This window comes from Macrobrachium nipponense, chromosome 6 (genome assembly GCF_015104395.2).
Source record: "Macrobrachium nipponense isolate FS-2020 chromosome 6, ASM1510439v2, whole genome shotgun sequence".
In the NCBI taxonomy this organism is placed as follows: domain Eukaryota; kingdom Metazoa; phylum Arthropoda; class Malacostraca; order Decapoda; family Palaemonidae; genus Macrobrachium; species Macrobrachium nipponense.
In genome coordinates this window covers 6677283-6690968 of record NC_061108.1, presented here as the reverse complement: position 1 = coordinate 6690968, position 13686 = coordinate 6677283, and the positions used below count along the sequence as shown (strand labels likewise).

The 13686-nt window shown below is 36.5% G+C and overlaps 1 protein-coding gene and 1 long non-coding RNA gene across 2 annotated transcripts in view; one reads left to right on the top strand and one right to left on the bottom strand.

Annotated features, from left to right (window-relative positions):
* Positions 1-891: 891 nt before the first annotated feature.
* LOC135216744 (uncharacterized) lies at positions 892-9289 on the top strand. The gene is made up of 2 exons (XR_010314905.1): positions 892-3156; positions 8111-9289. It is a non-coding gene; the product is annotated as an uncharacterized LOC135216744 (long non-coding RNA).
* The window catches only part of LOC135216743 (Golgi phosphoprotein 3 homolog sauron-like), a 55605-nt gene continuing 50458 nt past the window's right edge, over positions 8540-13686 (bottom strand). Inside the window, exon 6 of the mRNA XM_064252216.1 lies at positions 8540-13529. Within this exon, the coding sequence (XP_064108286.1) occupies positions 13419-13529 (111 nt within the window). The 3' untranslated portion in view covers positions 8540-13418. The remainder of the gene's footprint in view (positions 13530-13686) is intronic.

Below are 13686 nucleotides of genomic sequence, written 5' to 3'. Positions count from 1 at the left end.
TAGATTACAACGCAAATTCCAAGTATCCAAAGAGAGACATTATCCAGTAATTTGATCAGAGAGAGAGAGAGAGAGAGAGAGAGAGAGCGAGAGAGAGAGAGAGAGAGAGAGAGAGAGAGAGAGCGTCTTCCGACGCTCCGAGTTAAGGACAGAGAAGTGTTCGTTTCATTAAATGGCCTCTGACTCATGCCAGTAAATGTTTTGTTGATACTAATAATATAAGCCTATTTAAAGATACGTTTACTTTAATTAGTCTATATGATACGTAAATAGTAATCAACTGTTCTTGTAGCCCTCAAGATTTGGCAAAATCGAAGTATCCAAAGAGAGAGATTATCCAGTAACTGGAACCTTGACATACAAATTTAATTTGTTCCGTTTCCATCGTCGTATATCAAAACAGTTGTATCTCAAAGCATTTTTTCCCATTAAAAATAATGTAATATGTATTAATCCGTTCTAACGCTATGAAACCACACCTGAACACAGCTAAATTACATATAATATACATAATTTATACACAAATAAACGAGTAATAACACACATAATGATAAAATAACTTAGCAATGTGATAAATGATAATAAATGTTAATAAAATCAATTAAAAAAAAGAAAGGAATTTTACTTACCACAACGAAAGATGACGTGAGGCCAGCAGGGGGAGGAGGTAGGGAAGGGTGGCAGGGAACGATTTGTTCTCTTTTTATTTACGTATGTACACTAATAACTACGTAATAAACACAAATGAAATAACATTGCTAAACTAATTTTTATTTATTTTTTTTAATCAGTTCGTAGTTTAGAAATAATGGTGATGCCTTTGGAAGGTTTTTATAGCTTCCTTCTGCTTGATGATCGTGGATATTGTAGAAGGATTTCGACCATACTCGTTTGCCAAATCGACGATATGAACGCCACGTTCATGCTTTGCTATAATTTCATGTTTTGCTTCCATCGAAATCATTTTCTTGGGTTTTTTCTTATCACCTGCTTTGTCTTTAGCTTTGAGACCCATGGTTAATAATAAAATAGACAAAATAACACGAAAAATAGGCGCAAATACAACGAACTAAACAACGACGTGTTAACATGCAGCACCAACAAACAAACAGACTGAACGCCATTTATCGGTCGCCTATACAACTAACACTCATCGCAAAATCGTATCTCAAATATTTCGTTGTATATCAAAGCTTATATTTTCGCAAATTTTCTGTTGTATCTCAAAACATTCGTATATTAGGGCAATCGTATGTCAAGGTTCCAGTGTAATTTGATCAGAGAGAGGAGAGAGAGAGAGAGAGAGAGAGAGAGAGAGAGAGACGCCTTGGCGGCAACAATGGTCTCGGGGATTGACGTAACGTTTATTTTCTGAACAGATAGGACAGAGAAGTGTTAGTTTCATTAAACGGCCTCGGACTCATGGCAGGAAATGTTTTGTTGATACTAATATATAAGCCTATTTAAAGATACGTTTACTTTAATTAGTCTATATGATACGTAAATAGTAATCAGCTGTTCTTGTAGCCCTCAAGATTTGGCAAAATCACTCCAGGTTGAACATAAAACTTCAAGAATGTAGTGTCACCAGAGGATTACAATAGTTTTTACCTTCAAGAACCAGCATTCTTTTATGAAAATAACTCCAGGTTGTACATAAAACTACAGGAAACAACATGTAGTATAACCAAAGGATTACAAGTAAGGTTTTTATAACTTTTTATTAGTTTAAGACATATTTCCAAGCGTCGTTCCGGCTTACGACGATTTTCGGCTTACGACGTGTCTCAAGAACGGAACCCCCGTCGTAACCCGGGGACTGCCTGTATAATAATTAATAATGTACAGTAAACCTCCTTACTGTTCTGAGATAAGAATGTTCAACTCTTAAGCATTTTATCAATTTCTTCAGCTTATTGAGGATGAGCAAACTGAATATTGTTGTAGATATACAGGCAGTCCCCGGGTTACAACGATCTCGGCTTACGACATTCCGAGGTTACGACGCTTTTCAATTATATTCATCAGACATTATTTCCAGGGTTACGACGCATGTTCCAGGGTTATGATGCCTACAACGCTCATCTGGCAGATGAAATATGACACCAAAAATGCAAAATAATCAATATTTGAAGGTTTTCTTTTATGAAAAATGCCATAAGAATGCAGTTTACAAAGTTTTCAATGCACCCAAAGCATTAAAAGTAAGGTTTTCTTAGGATTTTTGACGATGTTCCGGGTTACGACGATTTTCGGCTTACGACAGGTTTTTCCTTGGACCACTTCTCAGTCTATATATCGCTGGTATGAATCACAGCATCCAGGCTTGTGGTGGTAGGCTAAGCCTCGTCTGGTTCCGATAACCAACAAAATGCATGAACAGATTCACATTATGATATTAACTGCCTGTATATGCAATGCCTCTGTAATTACCACATTCATTCAGGTCACCTTTGGTATATATTATGACCTCCAATGATCGTCAAGCGTTGTTTCTTCATAATATTTTCTGCAAAATAGTAGTCTAATTAGTATACAAGTCTTTTCATAATCAGCTAGAATTATTCTATGTACTGTGATCATAGTGCAATGCTTTCTAGCTCCTAATTTTCTTTATTATGGATTATATTAAAAAAAACTATGTATATTCATGAGTGTATTCAGGTTTTCCATGTTAACTTTTTGTAAATCTGCTTTGACTTGCAACTTGAGTTTTCACCTATTCCCCAAGTTTTCACTTAATATTAGAGTCCTAATTTTAACTGTCAGTGAATAACAAATCTTCACTAAAAATACAACAAATTTTAGTCAGACTGCACAGTTTTTGTTTTACTCGTTGCCAGGTTTTAAAATTATGTATCATATATTTAGGAGACAATTTTATGCCCCAAACCCTCAAACGTTTATTATTAACACTGGTCTGGTTAAAATCATGTTGGTACACTAATCTTTAAAATTTTATTTTTGACAAGTTTTAGCTGATTAACATTTGCATCATTGTATTTTATAGGTAAGGAAAGCAGTCTTACAAGATTCTGGTGAAGAGGTTGATGTTTGGATATATCTTCTGCATCATTTCAAACTTCACATGTTGGAATTACCTTTTTTGAGGAGTTACCAGCACGATGGTGATCATGGTTTGAAATATGTTGCCAGGTATTTACGGGAAAAACCTGGTCCAGAATACTGGACTGATGTCAAAATGTAGTCATTACTAGTTTAACTTACCTTGTGAAGTTTTCTAATTCATTTGGTTTAGGGAAAGCTTTGCATGTTAATCCATTCTATGGAAGTTTTTACTAGTCATTGTTTCATTAAATTACTTGTTTGCTGAAATAATTACATATTGCATGCAAGAATTATTGCAGTACTAAAAAGTTATTACCTAACAAGCAGTAGTTCCTACACAAATATACTAACCTTCAGTCTTTGCATAGGATTATGCTTGCGAACGTGAGCTGGAGCAGGCCGTCAACTTTCAGACAAAGTTGTTAGCTACCGATGGTAGGGGGGGAAGCCCCACCCACTCATGGGTCTGCACTCCACTTTGCTTTCATTCACTGCAGAGTCAAGACATTTGTTGCTCTCTGCCTGATTGCTGTTTTTGTGATATAAGAATGTGTCTGTTTGTCTTTTATCTATAATGCAAAGCCCTAACTTGCAGCAGCCTTGGGAGAGGAAACCTTTAGCGTTTTTAGGCATTGTCCTGATAAACAAACGTTGTAATCTGTTCCTCTCCTCGTTAAGAGATAAGCCATCATACTTAGTGTGCTTCGTACAGGAAGCATGATTGCGGCCAGTAGTCCATGGACAGGCAGTCCCCAGTTATCAGCAGGATTCCGTTCCCAGGGGTGTGCCGATAAGCAAAACCCGCCCATAACCGAAACACTGTGATTTACGGTACCGATAACCGGTCACTGGTGCCATAATCACATGTACGCCATAAGCACCCTTATGGCATCTCTTAGGTATGTTATGGCGCCATAACTCTATAGGCACTAATAACCGGAACTTGGCCCATTAGGGCGCCATAAATCGCCAATTTTATGGCCCTATACAAGAGCCATAAAACCGGATCGCTGAAAACTGGGGACTACCTGTAGTGAGTGTCATGTCTGCCTTTATGAATGGTGGGTGAAGTTTGCCTGGGAGAAGAGAGAGAAGTAGGTTTCTCCAGTGTCATTGGGATGCAATTCAGTTCTCTGCAGATAGCACCAAGAATTCGATCTGATTCCTTCTCACCCCCAGCAAACTTCCACTTGCTGTTGCTACTCCTAAGGGAGTGGTTTTGCAGGTCTGCTATTGCTTTGTCAGTAGAGAGCAAATTTAGGGGAGCAGTTGACCGGTTTGACTTCTAACCAACCCATCAGACATCTAACATTTTGGGGAACCTGGTGCTCAAGAGGAGAGATGCTGTCTTAACATAGGTTACATGGTTTGTTGGTTCTGAGTCGGCATTGGCACTCTGGAATGGACTGGTACTGGGTTTCTCTTCCCTCTTCCCTAGAGGAAAAGGGGATGCCACTATAGACAAGCATAGGATAAAAAATCAGGATCTGCTTGTTCACCAGGCTGTGGCTAAGACCTCCATGGCTTCATGTGACACTGCTGCCCAAAACCTTCAGGTCAGGCTGGCCGTTCTTCTCGGGTTCTAGGAATTCCCAGGCTTCCAAGAGCCCCTGCAAGAACACCCAGTCTTCCTTTGCCCCTGCCAGGAAGGGCATTCAGCAGTGCTCCGTTCAACCACCTGCCCAGCCTGGGAAAAGAGGTAAGGGTAAGAAGGAAGGCAGATGCTAAGAAGGCATTCCTCCCCACCTGCTGCCAGTGATGGTTGGGTACCGGTCGAGCTACTTGGCAACATGGCAACAATATGGAGCGGAAACCTTCGAGTTCCTACCACTCCTTAGCAACCTTCCAGTCTGCTTCCAGACATGACAGATCCATCACTGGAGGTTTAACAGCCACCTTTTTCTAGAAAGGATGTCAGGTGGCTGGAAACCGGTCATAGGGCTTTCTCCCTTGATCTGATTCGTTCACCAGACTGTGTTCAAGGTTTCATGCTTTCAGTGGACCTAAGGTTGTGTATTTGCGAATAACCACCCACCTCCCTTCATACATGTACCTCCGGTTTACCCATAGGGGAGACGATGTTCCAGTTCAGAGTACTTTGCTTAGGGCTCTCAAACACTCCCTTGGTATTCACCAGTGTTCACCCCGTATCGGCTTTGGGGCATTCACAGGGGATACGTTTTTGAGGTATCTCAATAATTACTTAGACCTGTCAAGCACTCGATCACTGTTGCTTCAGGACAGAGACCAACTTCTTAGTTTTTGTCTTGACCTGGCAGTCTCGATCAATTTGAAGAAGTGTGATCTCACACCTAAGCAGAGGGTGGAGTAGTATCTGGGCATGCTGATAGACATGGCAGTGCAGTTATTCCTGTCTCAACAGAAAAAAACCGGCTTAACAGTAACAAGTCATTCTCCATCACCAGTCATCCTTGGAGAGCTGGTTCCTCATGGGTGGCTTCACCTTGTTTCCCTCAATGGAGGATGCATCGACCAAGGGATCGGGTGCACACCTGTAAGAGTTGCAAGTTTTTAGGTGTGTGGAACCGGAACGACAGACACGTCACACTAATATTCCGAAACTCAAGGCGTCATTTTAGCCTTACAAAAGCTTCAGGATCGGGTAATAGGTCACCATGAAGTTTGATGAGTGATAATACCAAAGTAGTGGCGTACGTCAACGCACAGGGAGGGGACTTGTTTCCCTTCAGCTCCACATATTGGCTGTGCAAGTACACGCATACTGGATACACCTGTCAGTCAGGTACATTCCGGGGAACCAGAACGTAGCGGCAGACAGCTCAGTCACCATGGTCAGGTGATGGGAACATGGCCCTTACAGAAGATTATCCAATATTTGGTAACTCCCAACGATAGATCTCTCTGCAACCCAGCATAGCAGAAGATGCAATCCAGCACCCATGGAACAATCTCAAGGACTACACTTTTCCTCCGTTTTGTCGGGTGATCAGTAGGTTTATTAACACCCTAAATCTCAGGATGACCCTAGTGGCTCCCAAGTGGCCACATGCCAAGTGGTATCCTGACCTGCTAGCTGTACTTTCCGAGGTACTGAGAGAGATTCCCCTTGGCACAACCAGTTACGTTTGAGTTTGCCCCAGAATTCGTAGCAAAGACTGAATCTGTCAGTCCTAGAGAACTTTGTTGGTAGTAATTGAGATGGGATACTAGTGTCCAATTAGAGTGCTGCAGTACTATCTTGTGATGACTTGACATCTCAGGTCTGAGTGCCAACGACTTCATTAGCACTGACTCTACCAAGAAGGAATTGTCCAAGGACACATTTTCTTTCTGGCTTTGTGAGACAATCAGAGTAGGAGCTCACAAGGTTAGGGACATTGGTTCATCTCTCACATTCCGGATGAACCTGTCGGTTTTATAGGTATTAAGGGCAGAAGTAAGGTCTCTACAAAACACACACATCCTTCTACCTTTGGAACATTACCCACAGGTCCTTGGACACGTTTGTCCTTTGGATCTGTGGTGGCTGCTCATCAAGTGTGCCTCACCCAGCTCCCATAGAGGGACGGATAGCATCTCCTATAAAGTTAGTAGCTATTTGATTTATATAGAATTTTGGCATTACACCAAGCACTATGGCAACTCGGGTCATTCAGTGCTGAAACAGAAATTGGCAGTAAAAGGGGTGAAAGGTGTAACAGGAGGAAAACCTCGCAGTTGCACCATGAAACAATTGTTAAGAGAGGGTGGATAGTAAGATGGTAGAAAGAGAATATGAACAGAGGTACAGTAAAAGGAATGAAAATAGTTGCAGCTAGGGGCAAAAGGGATGCTGCAAAGAACCTTAAGTAATGCCTACATTGCACCGAATGTGTACGGTAGCAAAAGAGAGAATGTGAGTGAGGGACTGGCCTCCTCCCATTTCTTTTTTACCTTTTCTCTCATAGAAGAGAGGAGAGTGGAAACAGTCACATGCTGGTCGTAACCCCCCTCTCCTGCAAGGTAAGAGAGGGGCTGATAATAAAACAAACTTTTTGGTTTTACTAGCCTTTTGTTGTCTCCAACACTGTAGAGTTCATGCAAGCACTTTTTGTAAAGACTCATTAATCCAAAGGCCCAGAAGTCTGGCAGTTTTATATCCTTATGTTTAAGATCAGAGGCACAGGGGAATTTCCTGTTCTTCAAAGCCAAGAAGAAAGTTCCCGGTGGGTAGAATTTCCAGTCGGTACAAAGATTTACCCAGAATCTACCCACCAAAAGGTTAGTTAAGTCCATCTCACCCACCCCTCGTTCTACCTGGGCCAAAAAAGGCAAAGTGGACTGCAGACCAATGTGTGGGCAGGCCGTCCCACCCCACTGTCAGTAGCCAACGACCCTGTTTGAAAGTTAACGGACATTCCAGCTTGTGTTCACAAGCATAATCTTATGTAAAGACCTTCAGGCTTGTAGGTTAGGAAAAATACAAATTAACTTAAAAAATTGTTAGCGTTTTGCATCAAAATTGGCAGTACTGTACATGTATAAGGATGTATAATGCTGGGTATTTTCAGGATTTGAAAAGCAAAAACATTGTTTTTTTAATTGACAGCACTGAGGGTTATGATGATTGGTATTAAATTTTCAGCCTGATTTTGAAACTTGCCATTTTTTTTTTTGTCTGTAGCAAAGGTTTTACATATGTGTTCCATGGTTCAGGCTCACTTGCTTTGAACCTGAATAGTTATCAGTTCTAACTATGTTAATAGCTTTTCAGTAATATGACTTGAATATGGGCAGTTGAGAGAAAGTTCCAAAGTGTATATTACTGAGGCAAAGTTCTTACATGTATATTGCTGTATAATTTATCTTTTTTTTATTGCTGTTATGTAGTTTTTAGTTAACTTACTTTAAAAGTAGCACCTCAACAATGAAGGGAAAGGAATGTATTGCTGCATGTTAATTTTTTCTTTTAAGGAAAATTGTACAAGTTTTAGGAAAGCATTTTTTAAGTACTGCTTTCTAATATTGTGTACTTTATATTGAGTACTTATAATAGTGATGTTTTCCCTTCTTTTTACAGCGAGGATGATATATCAGATCCTGATGATATTTAACTTTTGAATAAAGCAGTCTAGTACCTGCCCTTCATTTTTAGAATATTGCAAAATGGCAACACTGAATAGGGATTTCTCTGCCTGTTATAAATTTTTTATTTAAGCTACTATTAACTAAGCTAATTAGCTTACCAAGCTGTTGTAAACAAATTTATTTTTAAAGTTTAACTCAATCAAATCAAAATATTGAATTTTATTGGAATACTTGATTCTTCTATAGGTTACGTATAAAATTTTTCAAATTACCAGTTGTTACAAATGGTGTCCAAGTACGTATAGTGTGGCAAATGTTAACATACTGATTATTCAGTAAATTAGGTCATGCAATGTTGTGCTTACAAGTAAAATCTGTAGTTCATTCAGTTTTAAGATTCCTAAAATAAAACTTCAAAGGATAACAATATATTTTTATTATCAAATAGATTCAGTCAGTGCAGTATTTAATATGCTTATTTCATATGACAAAACAATGGGATAAATACATTGCCAAACATTGTCCCTCTAACTTGGAATGCTTAAGGTATTTTCTGGCAGCACCTGGGGAATTTTCTTGCATAATAAAGACTTGAATTCCAAACTTTCATGTCTCTATAATATAGCTTTTTATAATAGAAAAAAATTTGTATGGCATTAACTACTTAAATAATGAACTTATCAAGTAAAATTACAAAATGTTACTGTTTAGCAGTTCTCAATTTCAAAAGGCTTCTAGTTCAGATACTGCAGTGGGTTGTTTTGAATAAATGCCAATATTGTACATATTCACAAGCAAGCAGCAATTAAGTTTTATTTTTTATTCTGGTTAATTCAAACTAATGTCATGACTTCTTTTTGTTTAAATTTTCACAACCTTGTACAATAGTTTCTGCATTGTTAACTAAACCTTTATTTAAAAAAATACCTTCACCCAAAGGCATAAATGTACTCGTAGTATGACAAGACAAAGAAGTCTCTTAATGGCCCATGTGTTTACTAAACTGAATTAAACTTACACTATCATTAAACAATAATGTAAGATAACCTTCTAGGGTAATTGTTTCAGTACTTCAAATCACTTGAAACTACGTAAGAAATGTCAATAACTATCAAGAATCCTCATGCTGAGCAAGGCCACAGAGGGTTCATAACTATTGGTGGAAAATTTATAAATGGCCACTGTATTGTCTGAGATGTTACCTTGCTCTATTAAATTTCCATGAGGTTAATATAATGTCTGATACATTTACTAAAAATGTAATTTCCTAAGGCTGTTGAAATCTAAAGAATGAATACAGCTGCATAAGTAATTTAAAACTTTGGACCTCACTGTTACTGGGTATCTTAATAAACTGATATAAAGGTCATTCCAACAGGTACAAGGAATGGTATAAGCCATGGACAAGAACTATACTTTTCAAAACCAAATTTCCATCATCATAGATTTTTAGAATTAAAAAAATATGGTTGCATTTCATGCAGAATATCAAACTATCAACCCATAAAATACAGTCAAACCAAATACAAACAAATGTACAATTCCCTGCATTATCTTTTTTTTATAAATGCAATTTTATTACAGGTAATTCTTTGCATGGGTAAAAATTAATATATATGTGTATATATATATACTATACTGTATATGCAACATATGCAAAGTGACTTGGAAATAAAAGTAGAAATTTACCAAATCTAAAATGCCCCAAAACCAAAATCCTACAAAAAACTTATCTAAGTATAAAATACAAGAAACTTGGATATTACAAGTAGAACTGCACCATAATGGGCAAAATTAGTAAGTGGTTATAGAAAAAAATTTATATCAGTATGGTGAACATTTTTCAAAACTATCCACATTACTTGTGTAAAAAAAAAAAATAAAAAAAATTCCTTATACCCCGACGTACGTATTGTGTCAGTCTTCCAACACACTGCTCAAGACCCCAACTCAGGGGTACATCATTTTAAAAAGGTAAAGGTTCTCAAAGTACTTCATATACATTGTATTTTATGGTACTGAAGCTGTGCTAAAATTCTATTATTTATATATTGTCATTCATTAATTCACTTTTTTTTGAGCAGTAGACCCAGATGAAAAAGTTTGGATCATTTGGTTAAGTTAAAAACTTTTGGTACTACTATTTGTTTCTAGCCTAGAACCTCTTCACTTAAAAATAATTTGCTTCACCATTTCAAGAAATGTATATTCAGGCAAAATATGACCAACACTTTTCTCTACAATAACCCATTGTACCAATATCATTAAGATTTTGAAGAAAAAATGTATTGATAAAGTTTGTTTTACCACTTCCATGTTTATAAAGAAATTTGTGCAACTTTAATCTAGAGTAGAGCAAAGAGCCTCTTCCTTAAAAGTTACCCCCAGACAAACTGAAAGACACTATACTTGGTGTTCACAGAAATTAGGGAATTTTCAAAACACTCGTTATTGCAATTTCACACATCTTTCAATTTTCCTCTATGACTTTTGATGACACCTAAAATTATTTTCTTTCAAATGGTCAGTCAACATGGGCCAAATTCTCAAAAACACATGAAAAGATTATGGAGGAATTTAAACACAATTGGTTACAAGATGGTATAACCAAGACCTGTACAGCACTTTCAGTGCTACAACCATTATTGTATAAACGAAATATAGCAAACAAAACCAAACTTCTGGTAACCGATTATAATCTTTGTACAGTATTAGCATCCTATTTGCTATATGTTTCCCTTTATTTTATAGAGTTAATGTTACTGAACAGTGCACAGTAGCATTGATGAATGGAAACTTCATATAATTAAGTAAATAGACACTCAAACTGTACAAAGCTACAAGAAGAAATTAAGTTTTAATGTACCCCTGTAGTGCCAGGAAATGCCATATTTCAATGAACAATCTGATACAGAGGTTCACAGAAAGTCACCATTGCTTAATTATTTTCTTGTTACCACTCGACTAAAAATAATCACTGTAAAGCCAAACACCTTTGCTACTGTCAAGTGAAATTAAAATCCCTTTTCAAGGGGGAGGTAAGCCTTACAAAGCTTAAAGAATAATTTAATAAATAAAATACACCTAAATTTCTTCCCTTTTCCAATTTTTCTCTTTTACATACATGTATAGGTAATGGCAGCTTTCTAAGAATATACAAGTCCCATCAAAAATACATGCCTATGGGCATAGTTCCATCACCATGTTTATAACAGCAATCCTTTAACTAATAAACTTTTCATAATCCTGCATGGTAGTGTTGTCAAAGAATGGGAGTATACTTCTGACAATACAAATGCTAGTGCTATTTACATAATGAAATGTCACAAAAATATACTATTAGTGATGAATTAATGTAATGAAATAACCATGTGTAAAGATTCATATAAAAATAATAAAATACTTATGATGATAGCAAATATGGTACCATAAAACAAAAACAAAAACACTGAATACTGATAAGAAAAATTAAACAGAAATTACATTTTCAATCCATTACTAAGGAATGACCCTTACTTCTTTTATGCAGGAAAATGAGACAGTTTATGCCAGAAAAAAAAAAGAAAAAAAAAAAAAAAAGAAGAGCATGACCAAAGATATTTCTCACCCATTACTGAGTAGCTTGATGAATGTATAATTACTCCCAATTACGATATATTGGTCAGACAGGCTTCAATATTACTACATATAAAAAACAATAACTTCAACATTGATAACCAAATAAAAACTTGAAAACAAAAATCACCGAATGCAGAAGGAAGGATTTATACATTGACTGGACTAACAATTGCTGTACAGCTAGTTAGGTATGTGAACATCAAAACCAGATCACTTTTGGAAAAGTTCTAACATCACCCCCTCAGCCAATGCTGAAAAAAAAATTTGATCAAATTTCTTGGTTTAGCAGTTATCCAGAGTAGTGTCATGTATAATAAGAATGCATTGTAAGTCTTGAAACACAAAAATTGAGTTATGAATAAAATCTACAATTTTGTAATAAAAAAAATTTGCAATACCAAAATGTTGTGTAGCCCCCTGTCAAAATCATTGATAATCACTGCTGCCACATCACAACCATGCAGGGTCTGGTGAAATGAGAACACATGCACACACAACCTAGACTAACAAACCTCACCCTACACAATATTACTGTCAATAGTAAAGATAACAAGATATAAAATACTGTAATGCGCTGATAACTTACGCACTTTAGAACAAAAAGCACAGTAGTACAGTATACCGAGCGGCAGCATTCATAATGAAACCATATTAGTTATTTTCCAGATAAGAGTATGATGCTTAAATATCCATGTTCTAATAACAATTCTAACTTAATATTCTTTTTAGAATTTCTGGTAGACTGTTAGGAAAATTCTTAGGATTATGATTATTCTTACTGTAAAAGATCTTTATTATAACAATACTACAGTATAATATTGCTACTGCATAATTTAAAATCTCTTCACAGTAAATCTGAATAAAAAATGCCCAATGTTCTTATGTACATGTTTTATCAGTAAAGCCACCAAACTAACATAATTACTTCAGTTTACAGATGGATTATCGTACAAAAATGAACTGAAGGAGGTGACAGTTTCCTCATTTCATATTTTCAATAAGTAGTCACCTTTAATATTAAAGTACACATGGTTAAAAACAGAACATGACAAATGGAGATTTTAATAAAAGCTCTGGTAACTCGTAGAGAAGTTTGATGTGACATACCTGTCTCAGTACACATTCCATAAAAGAGGCCTCAGTAATGAATTTTTTTTATTTTAAAAAGGCTGAAAATCTGCTGACCAAAAAACTTGAAGATAAAATTCTTGCATTTCACAAATCTTAAAAATTTGAAATAAATTAAATGGCATCCATGAGACACAATTTTCTGCACTATGCCCCTCACATATATCCTGACCAACTATCCAGCTCTAAAAGGATTCTTTACAAACAATGAATCAGCAAGGTTATTTGCCTGCAAATAAAGACTACTGGATCAGTAATGTTTCATGACATGAACCGTAGTTTCTGCTACTGAAGGGAATACTATAAGCAATAGTTAATCCTCCTTTGTTTTTAGCTACACACATCTGATAGCAATTAGAATTTTACATATTACAAACCTCTATTTAAGAATGAAGACTAAAACAAGTTATAATCGTCAATGGGATATCATGAAAATATTCCAACCTTATCACAATAACTTTTATATAAATAGATCTTGTTTCCATCAATCCTTCCAATAAAAGATATAATCACAGGCACTAATTAAAATCCTTTACTTCACATCATGTAGGAATTTATTTGATAAAAGCTGCAAAGACTGACCACATCAAGTCATTGGCATTTGGCTTTGCTGCTTCCACATCTAGGTCTAAATCAAGGAGGTCTCTAACGCGCTTCATAGCAACCTGAAAGGAGGATGGAAAAAGTGATGAAACTGATAATAAATAGTACAACTTGAATTTAAGTATACTAGTTTAACACACCTCATACATTATGTTTTTAAAATTTCTTCACAGGAAAAGGGAACCAAAGTGCAGGCAGTCCCCGGGTTACGACGGGTTC